The sequence below is a fragment of the Aotus nancymaae genome, unplaced genomic scaffold, assembly GCF_030222135.1.
Source record: "Aotus nancymaae isolate 86718 unplaced genomic scaffold, 86718_ANA_hifiasm-v0.15.2.pri h1tg000014l, whole genome shotgun sequence".
Taxonomy (NCBI): Eukaryota; Metazoa; Chordata; class Mammalia; order Primates; family Aotidae; genus Aotus; species Aotus nancymaae.
Window position 1 is genome coordinate 10,344,380 of NW_026988425.1, and position 19,511 is coordinate 10,363,890.

General features: G+C 39.1%; 1 protein-coding gene across 1 annotated transcript in view; it reads left to right on the forward strand.

The window, feature by feature from the left end:
* Positions 1 to 19,511, forward strand: part of MARCHF6 (membrane associated ring-CH-type finger 6) — an 82,888-nt gene that overhangs the window by 46,153 nt on the left and 17,224 nt on the right. Inside the window, exons 13-22 of the mRNA XM_021675374.2 lie at positions 50 to 118; positions 199 to 273; positions 1,078 to 1,212; positions 3,802 to 3,921; positions 5,333 to 5,433; positions 9,573 to 9,710; positions 10,767 to 10,971; positions 13,823 to 13,892; positions 14,880 to 15,061; positions 15,963 to 16,097. Coding sequence (XP_021531049.1) covers positions 50 to 118; positions 199 to 273; positions 1,078 to 1,212; positions 3,802 to 3,921; positions 5,333 to 5,433; positions 9,573 to 9,710; positions 10,767 to 10,971; positions 13,823 to 13,892; positions 14,880 to 15,061; positions 15,963 to 16,097 — 1,230 coding nt within the window. The remainder of the gene's footprint in view (positions 1 to 49; positions 119 to 198; positions 274 to 1,077; positions 1,213 to 3,801; positions 3,922 to 5,332; positions 5,434 to 9,572; positions 9,711 to 10,766; positions 10,972 to 13,822; positions 13,893 to 14,879; positions 15,062 to 15,962; positions 16,098 to 19,511) is intronic.

Genomic DNA, 19,511 nt, shown 5'->3' on the forward strand with positions numbered 1-19,511 from the left:
CCTGTTTCATTGTACCTTTACTCAATTTTTCCTTAACTAGATGCTGTAGGGCTTGGCAACTCTTGTGAAATTTCATAGGTCTCGTCGCTTACTAGGAGTCTGCTATATTGTTGTTAAGGTAATTCCTGTTATAACTTAAAATTGGAAATGATTTCTCCTACACTTGGGTGATACTGATGACCTTTATTTTCACTTAAGGTCTCTTTGTTAGTCGTGGTAGAAATTGGAGTATTCCCTCTCATTTGTGGTTGGTGGCTGGATATCTGTTCCTTGGTAAGTTGAGTATTCATTATTGTATAATAGCATAATTTCAAAGCTTCAAAAAAGGAAGTCTTCAGTATAGGTTCTTTTTAAAGGAAAGTAAATATTTGATAATTTGCTTATTCTTTTGACAAGTGTATTAGTATAGAATCTTAATGTTAATTTTTCTAGAGTACCTGAGTTTTTTGAGGCTTTGTGCAAATTTTTGATGTCAGGATGTTTTGGCTGAAATCTTTCTAATAACTAATGGAGAATTTTATTGCCCACTTTGCGCTCTCAAATTTTTATAGATAATGCTAAGATATTATATACATAGAGAGTAATTTGATAAGGAAACTATCTTTGTAGTAATGAATTCCACTCTAATCATTTGGTTTAACTAAGATGCTCAGTCTTGATTATACTCTTTAATTGCTGTTAGGGATAATCAGTTTTTGATTTTTTCAAAAATATTTTATGTGTAGAAAAGCTCCCTTTGGTTCTGAGATAACATTTACCCTCCCATACCTTACTTTTAAAACTTCTTAAGAATGCAGACCTGTAGCCAAGAAAAGAAAGTTTTACATTCATCAAAAATAGTTCTTTAATAGAATCTATATTAATAAAGCTTTTACCAATTGGTTTATCATTCTTTATATCTGAAGCAGTAGCCAATCTTGTATATAGTTCTGTGACACCATAAAATGACATACCTAAATTGCATTTCTAGAAATCATTCCTCACGTGCATATTGATTATTTATTTCCTAGAAGATGGAAATGTTAACTTTGCAAATGTAGGGGACACAAATCTCTTACCTGTCCTCTTTTGGCTCAGGAAATGTTTGATGCTACTCTGAAAGATCGAGAACTGAGCTTTCAGTCTGCTCCAGGTACTACCATGTTTCTGCATTGGCTAGTGGGAATGGTGTATGTCTTCTACTTTGCCTCCTTCATTCTATTACTGAGAGAGGTAAGTACAGGGAAATGCTGATGCTGTACATTTTTAAAAAGGACTTTTGCTTTTACTGCCAGTCATGTCTCAAAGGCTATGATGATTTCCTAACTAAATCATATTCTCTAGTATTTTATTCTGAGAGGGAATAATTTATAGGGGACTTTGACTTGATTGCTTTAAACTGTTTCAGTTGTCTTCATAATTGGCAAGTTTTAATCTTTCTGAGTTGGAAGGATGATTGAACTGAGGAAACAAGTAAGAGTACTCATTTTATTATACTTCATATATATTTTAGCCATCCTCTAATACAGACTTGGAATTTTGTATGATGTGAATGTGTCTCAGACTTCAAGGAAATGTAATGCTGGAAGTAACCAAAAGGATATGGCTTTGTAGGATCAAACATTTAAAATGGTTTTGATTTAGGTACCTTAAGTATAGAATAATAGAGGGTTTTTTTTTGGAGACGGAGTTTCACTCTTGTTACCCAGGCTGGAGTGCAATGGCGCAATCTCGGCTCACCACAACCTCCGCCTCCTGCGTTCAGGCAATTCTCCTCCACTGGCCTGATGGGTACCTTTATTTATTTAATTAATTAATTTATTTTTGATACTGAGTCTTTCTCTGTTGCTCAGGCTGGAATGCAGTGCCATGATCTTGGCTCACTGCAACCCTCGCCTTCTGAGTTCAAGCGATTCTCCTGCCTCAGCCCCCCAAGTAGCTGGGACTACAGGCGCCCGCCACCACACCCAGCTAATTTTTGTATTTTTAGTAGAGACAGGGTTTCACCATGTTGGCCAGGCTGGTCTTGAACTCCTGACTTCAAATGATCCACCCACTTCGGCCTCCCAAAGTGCTGGGATTACAGATGTGAGCCACTGCACCTGACCTGGTACCTTTATTAATCCTGTTTTTGGAATCTAGTTTTAACTGATTTGAAGATGACGAAAGCAGGTGAATATTTTATTAGTGTACATCTCAAGCTCAGTCATTCCCCAAATACTGAATGTTCAGTGTGCCGGACACTATACTGTCTTCTGGGATATCAGTGAGAAACAAAGGCACAATTCCTCAATGTTACAGCCTGAAAACGAATACAGTATTGAAAAAGTCAGCTTACACTCAGACTGGTGATGGAGTTGTGCAGGGTGTGGAGGAGCAGGTTGACAATTCCAGTGGGAATGGAACACAAAAGCATAAAGGCTGAATGCTGTTCTTGGTGTGCATTGCTCTTTGCAAGATTTGAGGAAGAGGAAGAGGGTTCAGGGGCCAAAGCATTCTTCTGAATCATACAGTATATTCAGTAAATTCTCTTGGTAACTGAAGCTTTCACTCTTTCTTTGAAACAAATGATTGAGCTGGGTGCTGTGACACGTGCCTGTAGTCCCAGCTACTCGGGAGGCCGAGGTGGGAGGATCACTTGGGCCTAGGAGTTCTGGGCTGTAGTGCACTCTGCCAATTGGGTGTCCACACTAAGTTCGGCATCAATATGGTGCCCTCCCAGGAGCTGGGGACCACCAGGTTGCCTAAGGAGGGGTGAACCGGCCCAGGTCAGAAACGGAGCAGGTCAAAACTCCCATGCTGATCAGTAGTGGGATAGCGACGGTGAATAGCCACTGCACTCCAGCCTGGGCAACAAAGCAAGACCCTGTCAATTAAAAAAAAAAAAAGAAAAGAAATGATTGAGAACTAAAGCAACTGCAGAAACCTGTTTCTTAAAAATGAAATTATATGTGAACTCCAAATTACTTCATTAAATGTGAATAAAATGTTTTATAATGATTTTTTTTCATTTTATCAATGTGATGGTTTTTGTTGATAGAAAATTTGGAACTTAGGCAGAACCTTAGAAGTAATTTATTGTAACTCCCTTGTTTAGAAGATGGAGAACACTAAGGGGTGAACTGGCCCAGGTCGGAAATGGAGCAGGTCAAAACTCCCGTGCTGATTCAGTAGCGGGATCGCACCTTTGAATAACCACTGCACTCCAGCTTGGGCAACATAGCAAGACCCCGTCTCTAAAAAAAAAAAAAATGAGAACAGAAGTTTAGGCAGATTAGATGTGTTACAGAAGATAGTTCAGTAAGCTTAGACCACATAGGACTAGTACCCAGACTCCTCCTTTACCCCATCACCTACAGCATCTCGGGTGATGATTTTCATTCACAGGGGGAAGGTATAGATAGTAAAATGAAGATTCGGAGGCTGTAGGGTTTTTAAAAAATAATCCCTCTGTGGAAGTGTAAGACTGAAATCAGATCTTTTATTTAGGACATTTATAAATTGCAACATAACCCTTTTACTATAGTAATGGTTGTATTCATTTATTTTTCATATCAGAGGTCTAGATTTCTTGACACATTGGACACAGTGTTTTGTTTTGTTTTTCAGTGAATGATGTCAGAGGACATCATCAGACATGATAGTTTTCATTAAGATTCTGGTTCAGAAATTTTTTTTCCTAGGAATACCATATACACTTTCTGGGGCCCATTTTAGATACCAGAATAAGTTTAAGTGCTTATCTTTCTGTTAATGTTTTAGCTCATATATAGAATTTGAAGACATTGGTGAATATTTATAGTATTTAAAATGTATTTGCAGGTACTTCGACCTGGTGTCCTATGGTTTCTAAGGAATTTGAATGATCCAGATTTCAATCCAGTACAGGAAATGATCCATTTGCCAATATATAGGCATCTCCGAAGATTTATTTTGTCAGTGGTAAGAAGATGTTTCCATTGTTTTTTTGAATAAGATGTGCTACCCTGTAGTTTTCTTTAGTGTTTTTTTTTTTCAATTTCTCAAGAGAGCTCCTAGGGTGTATTGAATAAGATATTTCTTTAAGCCTACAGTATTCAGTTGTCAAGTAGCTGTTGGTTACTTTGTTAATATAAATGAGTAAAAAGATATTTACTGAAAAGAAGATGCTTTCTTGTTCTATAGTAGTATAATTCAGGGGTCCCCAGCCCCCATGTTTTGGCCGGGTACTAGTCCATGCCTTGTTAGGAAATGGCCGCACAGCAGGAGGTGAGCAGCGGGCCAGCAGGTCAGATCAACCTCGGCATTAGATTCTCACAGGACTGTGAACCCTGTTGGGAACTGCGAGTGTGAGGGATCAGGTTGTGTGCTCGTTATGAGAATCTAATGCCTGATGATCTGAAACAGAACAGTTTCATCTTGAAACCCCATGGAAAAACTGTCTTCTATGAAACCAGTCCCTGGTGCCAAAAAGATTGGGGACCACTGGTATGATTGATAGTTAAATTAACGGTTGTCTGAATTACGTTTAATTTGCATTGAAGCAATGGAGACTTCCTGCTGGCTTGTAAATTAAACTCTTAACAGAAGCATGTCACAGTTTCCCCACCTGGAAGAAGAAATTACCTAGTTAAATGTGAGTTTTTCTTTTTCTTTTTTCTTTTTTAGATGGAGTTTCGCTCTGTTGCTGCCCAGGCTAGAGTGCAGTGGTGCAATCTTGGCTCACTGCAACCTTTGCCGCCTGGGTTCAAGCGATTCTCCTTCCTCAGCCTCCCGAGTAGCTGGGATTACAGGTGCCCGTCACCACACTCAGCTAATTTTTTTGTATTTTTAGTAGAGACAGGGTTTCACTATGTTGGCCAGGCGGTCTCGAACTCTTGACCTTGTGATCCACCTGCCTTAGCCTCCCAAAGTGCTGGTATTACAGGTGTGAGCCACCGTGCCTGGCCCTAAATCTAAGTTTTTCTAAAATAAAATTCTAAAAGTAACATCATGTCCTTTGAAAGCTTTTGTAGCCATTAACATGGGGCCATTTTTTAGCTGGTTACAAGTGATTTATTAAGTTGCAGGCATTTCTCCTTCATTTTAAGTTTCTAGCTCATTCCTCAGGTAGCATGCGGTGTGTATCCTTTGTGGCTTCCGTTTTAGCATTTGTGTCCGAGATGGTAGGTCCTTAAAAGGAGAGGGGCAGCCATCTTAGGAAAACGTTTTTATACGAAGCAACTCAAGGATAATGTGTAGAGTGGGAACCACTTGGTCTTTGAGTAATTAGATGCCTGGACTGCATAATGCTTGAGTATGCTCAGAAGTCTGCCTGTCTCTCACAGAAGTGATTGACTCTTACGGTGGTGTCATACCCTGTTTCCTTCTGCAGATTGTCTTTGGCTCCATTGTCCTCCTGATGCTTTGGCTTCCTATACGTATAATTAAGAGTCTGCTGCCTAATTTTCTTCCATATAATGTCATGCTCTACAGGTAAGTTTTAAAAAGTCAGAATACCTTTACTAATTTGTCTGTTAGGGATTTGATATTCAGATTACAGTAAACATTTAAAACATTTCTTATGTGTACTGGAAATCATCTGACAGTTAAATTTTGCCTTATTCTACCCTTATTTTTGTTTTTAAAATTAAATTTTTAAAAAATTTTCTGGAACTTTTCCACTTTACATAAATTTGCCTTATTCTAGATCATATAAACATTAGTAGTTACGTTTTCTAAAGAAAGACTTTTTTTCTGCACATAAAGTATGCATTTGCACAGCATTGAAATGTTTTACCATACCTAATGAGAGTGTATTAGTAGTATCCTCTTTATTTTGAAACATATTATAAGGAATGAAGCCAAAGTTGCACATTTAATTATGGATTAAAAATAGGGTACAATGAGTGTGGATGGAAAATATTTTTTACTTTAAAAACCCAAGTATAGGCAGGGCGCCGTGACTTACACCTATAATCCTAGCACTTTGGGAGGCCAAGGTGGGCAGATCACCTGAGGTCAGGAGTATGAGACCAGCCTGACCAACATGGAGAGAAACCCTGTCTCTGCTAAAAATACAAAAAAAAAATTAGCTGGACATAGTGGCGCATGCCTATAATTCCAACTGTTCGGGAGGCTGAAGCAGGGGAATTGCATGAACCTGGGAGGCAGATGTTGTGGTGAGCTGAGATCTCACCATTGCACTCCAGCCTGGGTTACAAGAGTGAAACTCAGTCAAAAAAAAAAACCCCAAAAAACAAAAAAACTTAAGTCATCCAGAAACCTTATCTCTAACACTCATCCTGTATGCTCTTTAGGGATTTACATTATCTCCACAGTCATTATCCCAATTGCAGGCAAATTGGATTACATCCTCAAGTTTACTTCTTTTTTTTTTGTATTTGCTCTTTTATTTGTTTATATACTTGTTTGTTAGCTACACGAGTAGTATGTACTATGTTCTTTTTTTTTTTTACATTAGCACACAGATTTATTGAGAGGTGTTGTTACACATTCAAAAGTCACACCCTTAACATATTGAAAGCAAGATCCATCAGTTTCTTCAAACTCCAAAGTAAATGTTGCTTTGCTATATTTCTCTGCCTTCTCTTCCCTCCCCCGCCCCCGCTACATATCAAATACCTAAGCCACTTTGTCTTGGAATCTGTAGTTTTTGCTTTTGTTTTTATTATTATTATTATTTTATTGCATTTTAGGTTTTGGGGTACATGTGAAGAACATGCAAGATTGTTGCATAGGTACATACATGGCAGTGTGATTTGCTGCCTTCCTCCCCATCACCTATATGTGGCATTTCTCCCCATGCTCTCTCTCCCCAACTTCAAGTTTACTTCTAATCAGTCTTTAAAGTATTGTCAATTCTAATTTTTTAAGACCTCTTACTAATTCAACTTGATTGCAACTTACTAACTTAATTTAGGCCTTCCTCTTGCTCTCCATTCATCCTCAACACCTCTGCCTCTAGATTTTCTAAAAGTTTGATTATTTTAGCCCTCTGTTTAAAAGTTGTCAGCATTTCCTCTGTAGTCTATGTGATATCTACACTGTTTAGAATGAGATGCAAGGCTTGGCATAATCTCGTTCCTTTTTCAATATCTTGTCTTAGCATTCATTGACCGACTTGAATTCTTTTAATTGTGCTATACTACCATTGAGGCTCCCCTGAGTTACTTAGCTGTTCTTTGTCTTTTTCTCTCTGTTTACAATAACTTTCTTGTCCACATTTGACTGGCAAGCATTTGGTATTCTTTTTAAAATCCACATTAAGGTTTTTAAATTTTATTTTATTTTTTATGAGAAAGATTCTTGCTTTGTCACTCAGGCTAGAGGGCAGTGTTGTGATCAGGCTCACCGCAGCCTCAATCTCCTGGGCTCAAGTGATCCTCCCACTTCAGCATCCTGAGTAGCTGAGACCTACAGGTGCAAGCCACCACACCTGACTCATTTTTGTATTTTTTGTGGAGAACAGGTTTCACCATGTGGCCCAGGCTGGTCTTGAACTTCTGAGTTTGAACCATCTGCCTGCCTCAGCCTCCCAAAGTGCTGGGATTGCAGGCATGAGCCACCGTGCCATCATTACATACTGTAAAATTGTGTTCAGGCCAGGAGCGGTGGCTCATGCCTATAATCCCAGCACTTTGGGAGGCTGAGGTGGGCGGATCACCTGAGGTTGGGAGTTTGAGACCAGCCTGACCAACATGGAGAAACCCCATCTCTACTAAAAATACAAAATTGGCTGGGCGTGGTGGCGCATGCCTGTAATCCCAACTACTCGGGAGGCTCAGGCAGGAGAATTGCTTGAGCCGAAGAGGCAGAGGTTGCGGTGAGCCGAGATTGTGCCATTGCACTCCAGCCTAGGCAACAAGAGCAAAACTCCGTCTCAAAAAAAAAAATTCTCTTCAATGTTGCAATATTTATCTTTTTTTAGAGCATTTGTTCCATTACTTTGCAAGTATTTATTGTTTTATCCAAGATGGCAGAAATCATGTCTTATTTAGGTCTTTTTCTCTTTTTTTAATTAAAAATTTTTTTGTTTGTGGAGACAGGTTCTGACTATTCAAGACCAGGCTAGGCTGGTCTTGAATTCCTGACTTTGGTCACCCAAAGTGCTGGGATTACAGGTGTGAGACGCTGCGCCTAGCCTCTTATTTGGATCTTAATGCTTTGCATAGGAACATGATTGGTCAAAAACAAAAGGTTTATTGTACACACCGTAAAATCTCAAATATGTATTTTAGTAAATTAGAATTGGGAAGTATTTATATCCTGATTGTTTAAAATGGCAGAAAAAATGCCAGGAAGTAGTTTAAAATGAAGCATCAGTTCATGACTTTTAAAATTGTTACTCTTTTGTAATAAAACTTTATTTTTCTACACTTAGGATTTTTATGGATTTGGAGGGTCCAGTCATAATGAGAACCAGGAAACACACACAAGTTGGGCTTTACATGTTGTTGGGATAAACTCATTGTGGTGATCAGTTATACCTAGAAGATTAGCAGAGTGTTTGTGCTATAGCGGTATTTAGTTCATTCATCCATTAAACAAAATTGAGAGCCCATTATATGCGGTTTACTTTTCAGAGTACTAGGGATGTAACGGTGAACCAAACAGAATCAAGAAAAAATCCCGTTCTAGTAGAGCTTACATTTTAATGCTGGAGATAGACATTAAAATAGATGAAATATACAGTGATGCCAAGTGGTCATAAGTGCTATGAGGGAAAATTAAACTTGGAAAAGGGGATAGAGAGTGGGCAGGATGATGTTACAGTTTAGGAAGAGTGACTGATAAAGACCTGAGAGGGCGGCAGTTGAGGAAAGCCCCGAAGAAGTTGATGAGAGAGTGAGCCACGTGGATTCCTGAAGGTGGAATATCCTTGCAGAAAGTAGGTGCAGTGGCGCCCAGGTCTGTTTGAGGACCAGCAAGGAGGCCAGTTTGTGTGCAATAGGAGGAGGAAGGCAGAGTAATTGGCCCTGAAGCCAGAGAGGTCATGGAGAGCCACCTCGTAGAGAGCCTTGTAGTCCATTATAAGCACTTTGGCTTGTACTTGAGTAAGTTGAGGAGCTCTTGGAAAGCTTTGAGCAAAGGAGTGATCTAACTTTGGTTTAAACAGGATCATTCTGACTGCTGTGATGAGAGGAAACTGGGTTGGAGTGGCTAGGGCAGAAGCGGGAAGCCAGCTGGGAGGATAATGCAATGATCCTGGTGAGAGGTGAGGGTGGCAGAGATGAAGGGGAGGTAGCAGTGGAGGCCATGAGAAATTTTTAGGATATTGTTCCGGTACAGTCAAAAGGATTCTTTAGCTGTTTGGATATGAAATGTGAAAGGAAAGAGTGACCTTTCGTGTAACCTGCTACTGATATAGCAAATGAGGAGAGAACCAAGACCTAACCGTCTGTTTAGCACAATGAAGGTCATTGATGACCCTTATCAGAAGCGTTTTGGTGGTGTTTGCAGGGAAAGCCTCACTGAGTTGGAGAGAGGAGAGGTAATAAAGACAGTAAGTTTATTAGACTCTTAAGGAGTTTTGTTATAATCCCATTAAATATTTTAATATAATATAGTCATATGCAAAATACAATTCACATTAAAAATCCTGGCTCTTTCAGTGATGCTCCAGTGAGTGAACTGTCTCTGGAGCTGCTTCTGCTTCAGGTTGTCTTACCAGCATTACTTGAACAGGGACACACGAGACAGTGGCTGAAGGGGCTGGTGCGAGCGTGGACCGTGACCGCCGGATACTTGCTGTGAGTATGGGCAGCTGACTCCTTGTACATGCATGTCATTTGTGATTACTGAATAACCTTTCTAGAAAAAGTATATTCCATGGCCCACTCAGGAAAAATTAGTTTTAATAAGAGACAATTTAGTAATATCTGCAAGTGATACAATACTTCTAAATAAAATTTTTTTTGCTCATCATTGTCCATCCTTTCATGGAGAGTGTATGCCTATTTTTGCCCTCTTACAGAGATTTGCTGCTGGTCCGGCTTTCATGGAGTAAGCTTTTTTTTTTTTTAGCTCATTAAAAACAAACCAATTTACCTTTATGTAAACCAACTAACTTACCTTTATTTAGTGTTCATAACCTGGTAAGTGGGTGCTTCTCAGATTTGATTGCTCAGTCTTTCAGTGAACATGTTGCATTTATTTTTTTTTCAAGCTTCAAGCTTTATATACTTTATTTAAAAGTTGAATCTTTCAAAGTTCTTCAGAAAATATTTGGCATCTTGTAGGTATCTTAAAAGATGAAGTACAGATTTGGTTATATTTGATCGAACAGATCTGTCCTTCTCTAACTGCTTTCTCTCCCAGTCTCATTTTTGTCTTAACTGATTTATAGCTTGGAGGTTTTACAGATTTATAGCTTGTAGCTACATGTTGCAGTAGTCATCTGTAGAGAAGAAATTTTTCTTTTCCTCCTGTAGATCCTTAACAATATTATACATTCTAAGTATGTACTTAACACCTTGTGCTTACAAGTGTACTTGTAAGTATTTTTGTATGTTGTACTTTTTTCTTTCAGTTACTGATTTCTTCTCAGATACTGGCTGAAGAAAACATAAAATAGATTAAATTTGTGGAGTATGGGGTATTCTACAAGTTAATTAACGTTAAATTTAGAAAGTTTTCGTTTAAAGCAGGTATAAACATTTAGACCAAAACGTGGTAATAATATGGTGTACAGGTTCTACACTGTACATTTTCTACCCTTAGTAGTAAATAAGAAGAAAATGAGTGTCATGTCTGCCGTTTTATTTTGACTTGAAATGAGACTTGTTACTGATGTAATTTTTGCACAGAGATCTTCATTCTTACTTATTGGGAGACCAGGAAGAAAATGAGAACAGTGCAAATCAACAAGTCAACAATAATCAACATGCTCGAAATAACAATGCTATTCCTGTGGTCGGGGAAGGCCTGCATGCAGCCCATCAAGCCATACTCCAGCAGGGAGGGCCTGTTGGCTTTCAGCCTTACCGCCGACCTTTAAATTTTCCACTCAGGGTAGGTACTATGCAGACTTAATCAGATATAGATTTTTTTTTTTTTCAAATTGCTGTTGAGAATTGGTGCTGTTAGCATCCAGTCCTCTGTGTCGACATGTCCCACATTTTATTACCCTCATTATGTAATGTAAATGATCAGGTAAGTTTCTTACATTTTAGAGATACAGAGTTGGGATTCCCTGGGCTCTTGCTCCCTATTTAAGTGGAAAAGACTCTAGAGTAAATAAGAAACTAATATTATTTATTGATACAGTTCAACAATGTGTCAGGAACTAGAATGGGCATTTTGATGTTGTCTCATTTAATCTCCACCCAAATACTACAAAGTATAGGCAATAATTTCATGTTTATAGCTGAGGAAACTGAAGGCAATACTGGTTAAGAAGGTACCTATTCTATGTTCTTTAACTAGCAAGTGATCAGTCTTTGTGCAACTCAGAATTTTGTCAGAAATGTAAGCTGATGACTGCTGTATGATTACAATGAAGTCATCCTTCATTTATATCAAGTCTGTTATTTTTAAATGCCCTTTAATAATGAGATAGGCTTGTGAGTCAGATCATTTTAAAAACTTAGGCAGGTTATTTAACCTCTCACCCTCAGATTTGTTTTTGTAAAAATAGTCATTATACCTTTGTAGATTACTGTGGGTGACATATGTCCATTCATTTATTCAGCAAACATGTCTTGAGTGTCTGTGATTGATATTTTCAGTGTCCGTGAGGATATAGAGAGCATACGTGATCTTTGCTCAGAAAGAGCTTACAGTCTACTCAGAGAAATGAGGAAAGCAGCGGATTTGGGTTCTAATGGTGGGTGTTTAGAATGGCTACTGTGACTCCTTCAATCAAGAACCACTCGTTCTTAATATGAGCCCAAAGGAATCTTCCTGGAATAGGTGGTGCCTGAACTGTCTTAAACATTGAGAGGCTGGGCAGAGAGTAAGAAAAAAGGAAGTGGGAAGGGGATTCCAGGAATATATCAGGACTAGGGCACATGAGGTGGTAGGCTTGGAATTGCAGATAAGGGAGTTATGTTGTTTTGTTTTGGAGACAGGGTCTTGCTTTGTTTTCCAGGCTGGGGTGCAGTGTTGCGATCACGGCTCACTGTAGCCTTAACCTCCTGGGTTTAAGCGATTCTCCTACCCTGAATTGTCCAGTTAGCTGGGACCACAGGTGAATGCCACTACACCTGGCCAATTTTTATATTTTTTGTTGAAATGGGGTTTTGCTATGTAGCCCAGGCTGTTCTCAAACTCTTAGTTCAAGCAATCCACCTTCTTCGGCCTCCTAAAGTACTGGATTACAGGTGTAAGCCACTGCGCGTGACCTAATTGAATATATTTAGAGGGTGAGGTCTGTGTCCAGGAGTGGTGAGGAGCAAGGGGAGAAATGAGGGGCCATGGAAGAGGTCAGGGACAAGAGGAGTGGTGGGAGATAAGGCTCTTGGATGGGCAGGAACCAGATAATGGAGTGCCTCTAGCACCATCTCTGCAAGTGTCTGTACTCACTGAATTGTTCTTCTGCTCCTTTGTCCCCTGGAAGGGCATATCTCTGTTCCTGATTTGGTGGCTTATTCTAGAGGACTTTGCTGCATAACCCTGAGGAAAACATGAAGGTCATCTTTTCCTTTATCTCTTAATCTTAATAGCAGACCTCATATTCAGCTCCTTTCTCCGCCCCCCGTCTTTACTCAGCTCTTTCACCTCTTCGGAGACAGAAAAGGCCTTCTGAGCAAGAGTTACTTTCTGGCCAGATTAGAGACAGAATCAATAAATGACTTTTCAGACAGTTAGAGCTGATGGAGCCTCAGAGTCTCCTGGATTTTGTCATCTGTACTTTTCAGGCTTCCCACCAGAGCTCTGCCTTCTGGTCTTGTGAAGATGAACCTGGTAAGGTAGCAGGCAAGCCACAGTTGTTGCCTTTCTACTCAGGGAAACTGATTTCCTCCTCTGTGTGATCCCTTTTTATCTGTACTTCTGTATTAGTCTGTTTTCACACTGCTAATAAATACCTGAGACTGAGTAGTTTATAAAGGAATGAGGTTTAATTGACTCATAGCATCCACATGGCTGGGGAGGCCTCACAGTCATGGCTGAAGGTGAATGATGAGCAAAGTCACATCTTACATGGCAGCAGGCAACAGAGCTTGTGCAGGGGGACTCCCATGTATAAAAACCATCAGATCTGGTGAGATTGATTCATTACCATGAGAGCAGTGTGATTCAGTTATCTTCACTTGGCCCTGCCCTTGACGTGGGGATTATTACAGTTCAAGGTGAGATATGGGTGGGGACACAGCCACACCATACCAACTTCTTAGTACAAGAGCACGAGCTTACATGGCTATTTACATTTCAATTTAATTAAAATTAAATAAAATTAAAAATTCCATTACTCATTTACACTAATCACATATCAAATGCTCAGCAGCCGCATGTGGCCTAGTGGCTACTGTGTTGAACAGTGCAGATCTAGACATTTCTGTCATCATAGAACATTCTAATTGGATGGCGCTGTTGTTTGATTAAAAGGTGAATGTTTTTAATTTGTAATGTTTTATTTTAATAACAAACTGAATGTTTTATTTTTATGCTCTCTGATTAAAACATATTATTTGCCTTTTACTTGTGGGATGTATCTGGTTATGTGAGAATGGATACTTATTTTCATTTTGGCCTAAATCATAGGTAATTTTACTGAAAATAAAAAATTTATGTGGAATTTCAGGAAACCTGGCAACACAAATACAAGCGATTTCTTTTTAATGGGAAGATTATGTTGATTCTTTTATAAAATATATTGAGCATATGTTCACTATTTATGCACTCTTTATGTTTTACCTTGCAGATATTTCTGTTGATTGTCTTCATGTGTATAACATTACTGATTGCCAGCCTCATCTGCCTTACTTTACCAGGTATGAGCTTGTCCTAGCCTTCAGCTAATAGCATCATTAAGATTATTTACGTAGTTGTTTTACAGAGTCTTGCTCTGTTCCCCAGTCTCGAGGGCAGTGGTATGATCATAGCTTACTGGAGCCTTGAACTATTGTGCTCCAGCAATCCTCCCACCTCAGTTAGGTCTGTAACTCCTTTTAGGAATACAAAAATTATAGTGCCATATTAGGAAGGCAATCAGTAGGAAAAATTACACTGTAAATTTGGGTCCTGCTGTTCTCTCTAGCCTATTGAGAAGTGATCAATGTAAAGTAAGTTACTAAATTATGTAAATGATCGTACTCAAGTGATTGTTGTCGGGCACTGTAGAGTTTATTCCTAACAACTTTTTGTATGAGGCACTCCCTTAACTACTCTCAGATCCATTTTTCACATTCCAGTGTATTCAGATACTCTTTTTTTTTAAAGAAAATTAATATAGTATTGTTTGATTATTGTACTTTAGAATGTTATTGTGCCCACTCCTTATCAAAATAAGCGTAGTTTTCTGTCTTGATGAATGAGCCAATTGGAAGAAAGTTACTCTAAATTATTTGCAATGTTCCTAAATATTAAAAGTATTGACATCACAAAAGGAAGTAATTCACCTCTTTTGTCCTGTTATTTTCATGAAAGTTTCATTTGGTGATAAAAACAACAAAAACATCTATTCTCCCAAAAGCTTTTTTTAGACCTAAAAGAACAAGTAATTGGCATGACAAATCAGAGCGCATTTCCCAGGAGTATTCACCTCCATTTAACTTACTTTGTTTTGGTTGATTTCATCAAATAATCGTGTACTCTTCAGATGTTGTGGTTTTTGTCTTTTTTTTTTTTTTTTTGATGAAGACATTAATATATTGAATGTGGTATCTTTTTTCTAATGTGAAAATACTAATAGAACAACATGAGGATTACAATTCTCTTTACCTAGCCACATTCTCATTTATCAGCTTTTCTATTTTCAGTATTTGCTGGCCGTTGGTTAATGTCATTTTGGACGGGGACTGCCAAAATCCATGAGCTCTACACAGCTGCTTGTGGTCTCTATGTTTGCTGGCTAACCATAAGGGCTGTGACGGTGCTGGTGGCATGGATGCCTCAGGGACGCAGAGTGATCTTCCAGAAGGTTAAAGAGTGGTCTCTCATGGTACGTTTTTGTAATAAAAAAACTAATCTTGTCTGTTAGGAATAGTGAATATTTTTCCAGTCATCTTCTTAAAAATTTTTTTTTGCACATTTATTTCCTTATTATATTGTTTCAATAGTTGATTTTTTGAATTAGAAGGAATATTTTTTTAAGATAGTGGCTTTCTGGTTCATTCTTGTTCAAAGTCCTACATTTAGATGTATTTGAGGTTTAAAAGAAAAACAGGCCAGACACAGTGGCGTATCCCTGTAATCCCAGCACTTTGGGAGGCGGAGATGGGAAGGTTGCTTGAGCCCAGGAGTTTGAGACCAGCCTGGGCAACAAAGCAAAACCCCATCTGTATTTTTTAAAGTGTATATATATATTAAATTTTTACTGGATCACTTAGTAGTATGTTTTTTTTAATACATGTGCATGAGCATGCATGTGTGTGCACATACACGCACACACACTCTTTCTCTCTCAGTACAGTAAATTCTGCTGGACCATGCTGTTCTTTGAGGGAGGCAGTTTGATCAGTTTTATTACGTTAGGAGTGTGCAGAGCCCTTCCTGGGTACCAGTCCACTTCAAGGTTCACAGATCAGCCTGTGTATGGGTGGGCCACTGTTAGAGCAGGGGCCTTGGCTAGTCAGTGGCTTTTCTTGGACAAACAGAAACCTAGACCTGAGAATTGGATTGTGAGAAAAAACAGCCCACCCACCTGTGTGCTTTTTGTATAAGAGACTTGAGCACCTGCAGATTTTGTTATCTGCAAGGGTCCTAAAACCAGTCCCTGTGGATACTGAGGGATGACTGTAGTTGCTCTGTTAGGCATCAGGTCTTAAACCTCAAAATGAAAACAGAGTTTGGCTCAGTCAGAAAGACCCTCTTTAGTGATATAGTCTCCTGTTTCCTAATAGATCATGAAGACTTTGATAGTTGCGGTGCTGTTGGCTGGAGTTGTCCCTCTCCTTCTGGGGCTCCTGTTTGAGCTGGTCATCGTTGCTCCCCTGAGGGTTCCCTTGGACCAGACTCCTCTTTTTTATCCATGGCAGGTAAATGTATATCTTTTGCTCATGTTATTTTATTAAGGATTTGGGATCAGAAAATAATCCTAGCCAGGTATGTGGCCCACACCTGTAATCCTAGCACTTTGGAAGGCTGAGGTGGGAGGATCGTTTGCACCCAGGAGTTCAAGACCAGCCTGGGCAACATGGCAAGATCTAGTCTCTACAAAAAAATTGGCTCATGCCTTTGGTTCCAGCTACTTGGGAGGCTGAGGTGGGAGAATCGCTTGAGTCCAGGAGGTTGAGGCTGAAGTGAGCCATGTTCATGCCACTGTACTGTAGCCTATGTGACAGAGTGAGAGCCTGCCTCAGAAAAAGAAGAAGAAGAAAAAAAAATGAATTCTTAATTATTTTAGGTGATTTTAAGCAGCTGGTTTGGAAAGACTCTAATTTATTTATTTTTAATTTTAGGAACCTTACAAAATTGTTTAAGTAATGCTGTCTAATTGATCTTTTGTTTCAGAAATATGTAGGTCTTACAACTCCTTTAAAAGAGCTTACTTTATAGATTAAATTGTTACTGACTATTCACTTAAGCTTCTCTAATATTTGAAAATGCAAACTAATAGGTATTGATTTTTTTTCACCTTTGTGGTAGAGTGAGTCTTACTCCTTTTGACTTGGAGGCTTTAATACTTTTGAATTATTATAGCGTGTTTTCTCACAAAGTCACAGATTAATTAAAAAGAGTATTCTGGCTGAGTGTGGTGACTCACACCTATAATGCCAGCACTTTGGGAGGCCAAGGCAGGTGGATCACCTGAGCTCAGGAGTTCAAGGCTAGCCTGAACAACATGGTGAAATCCTGTCTCTACCAAAAATACCAAAAACTAGCCAACTGTGGTGGTGTGGACCTGTGGTTCCAGCTACTCAAGAGGCTGAGGTGGGAGGATCGCTTACGCCTGGGAGGCCAAGGTTGCAGTGAGCTGAGATCATGCTACTGCACTCCAGCCTGGGCAACAGAGTGAGACCCTGTCTTAAGACAAACAAGCAAAAACCTAAGAGCATCCCGAGGGAAACCATGTAAGTCACAGCAAAGGTCTTAAAGCTCATGGAAAAAGAAATTGAACTTTTCTATTCTATTTAGAGCCTGAGGTTTTTAATATTATAGAATTAAGATCTCAAGTTCTTAGTAGATATTTGGGGGAAAGAGCTAGGCATTGACTTGAGTCATTCAAAGGCTTTTTAGCTTTGTTTTTCTCTCTTAGTGTATTACAGTGGATTTTTCAGAAAATGAAAATTATTTGAGCCATATTTCCCTTTCTCTGCTTTCCAGATGGAGAATGCCACAAACTTCATTTTACCAGAAAATTTTAGTTAAGTGCTTTTAATGTGTACCCACACCCTGTATTGTATCACCGAGATGAAAATGAGGCTAGTGCAGAATTTCCTGAGGAATTTACACTCTGGTGGGAAAGCTAGACAGGTACACAGGTGTTGTGTGGTGTGATTAGGGGAAGCACAAGGAACCATGGCATTGTGTAGGAGAGGTATTTAACCTAGCTTTCGGAGTTTCAGGTATGGTTTTCTGTAAGAGGTAATATCTAAGCCAACCTAACTAGTGGAGTACAGAGAAGTGGGTAGGAAATGAAGAAGTATATTCCACTAGGGCGCCTATAGGCAGACCTGGAGTGAGACATGCCATGCGTATGTGGGGAACTGCCTCCTGTGTAGGCTGTCTGGCTCATAGACTACAGTAGGTGAGAAATGAGTAACACAAAGAAGTACAGACCTGACTTCTGTTTTGATTTGTGACTTTTTAACTTTTTGATGGTTAAAAGCGATATACATTCAGTAGAAACTGTACTTTGAGTACTCATACAGCTATTCTGTTTTTCACTTTCAGTACAGTATTCAGTAAATTGCAGGAGATATTCACTACGTAATTATAAAATAGACTTTGTTAGGCCTCAGTTACACAACAAGGCAAAAAATAAAATAGGTTTTGTGTTAGAAGCTTTTGCCCAAATGTAGGCTAATGTAAGTGTTCCGAGCAGATTTAAGATAGGCTGGACTAAGCTATGATGTTCTGTAGGTTAGATGTATTAAATGCATTTTTGACTTAACAGTGTTTTCAATTTAAGATAGGTTTATTAGGACCTAACATCATTGTAAGTTAAGGAGGATCTAATTAAGCATATGTTACGCCTTTCTATAAGAGCCGTATTCCTGGGTAGTCAAATAGTATCAGTAATTGAAGGAGAAAGCTATCTTGTTTTTACAGAAAAATGCCAGCAAATAAAGGTAGAGAAATTAACACGATTAGAAAAATACTATTTTGTAATACCTAACAAAATAATTGATTCTAACAAGGATTGTTAATGGCTGTTGGCCCCAACAGATGAAAGATTGATTGATCTTCAGTTGCTGTTGCTGTGTAACAAGTTAGCTCACAACTTTGTGGCTTAAAACAATCATCTTACTTTTGTTCATAGTCTGTGAGTCAGATATTAAGACTGCATATCGGTTTGTCTCTGCTCTGTGATATCTGGGGCCTCAGCTGGGAAGATTCAATGGCTGGGAATGATTTGACAGTTAGGGCTGGAATCATTTGGAGGTAGCATCATTTAACAGTGTGAGAGTTGATGCTTGTTGTTGGTTGCTACTTATCTGGGGCTGTTGACTGGAGCTCCTCCTTAATAGCTCAGTAACCTCAAGGTACTTGGGCTTCTTACGTTGTAGTTCAGAGGAATGAGTGACCCCACAAGCAAGAAGCTGCATCATCTTTTATAATCCCATGTCAGAAGCCCTATAGCATGACTGTTCACTACATTTTACTGAGTATAAGCAAGTAACAAATGTTGGCTAAGATTCAAGGGAAGAGGCCATAGACCCCCTACCACATAAGGGGAAAAAAATTTGCAGGTATGTTATGATATCATTGCAGTGTAGAAGTGGTTGTTTGCATGGGGGCAAAGTGTCACCTTATGGATTACTTGATGGGCTCAAAGGGAAACACACAACGAGCGGAGGGGTCAGGCTGACAATACCCTAACCCAGTCAGTGATCAAGCATAGTGTTGCTGCAAATGAGACAAGCAGATACTATCTGCCTTTTAATGTTATACAATATGCAGCCCTGAAAAAGGGCAAAGCAGCCGTGACATCATACCCCGTCACTCTGATCATGATAGAGGAAGACAAAAGCAAGGCCCTCTGCAGTCGTGTCTGAACACAGAACATGAGCGTTATTCAAACCACAAAAATGACGAAACATTCCCCTTTACTGGCTAACATGATTGGCTACTGCTTCATTACCAATTACAGTTTTAGCTTCTGCCTCATTTTCTAGATAAGATTTATTTATTAAGATAACCATTCATAGATTGCTCTGCTTTCTAACAGCATCTGATACAGAACAAATTCCTGCTTCCTTAAATCCCTCAGATTCCTAACACAAGCT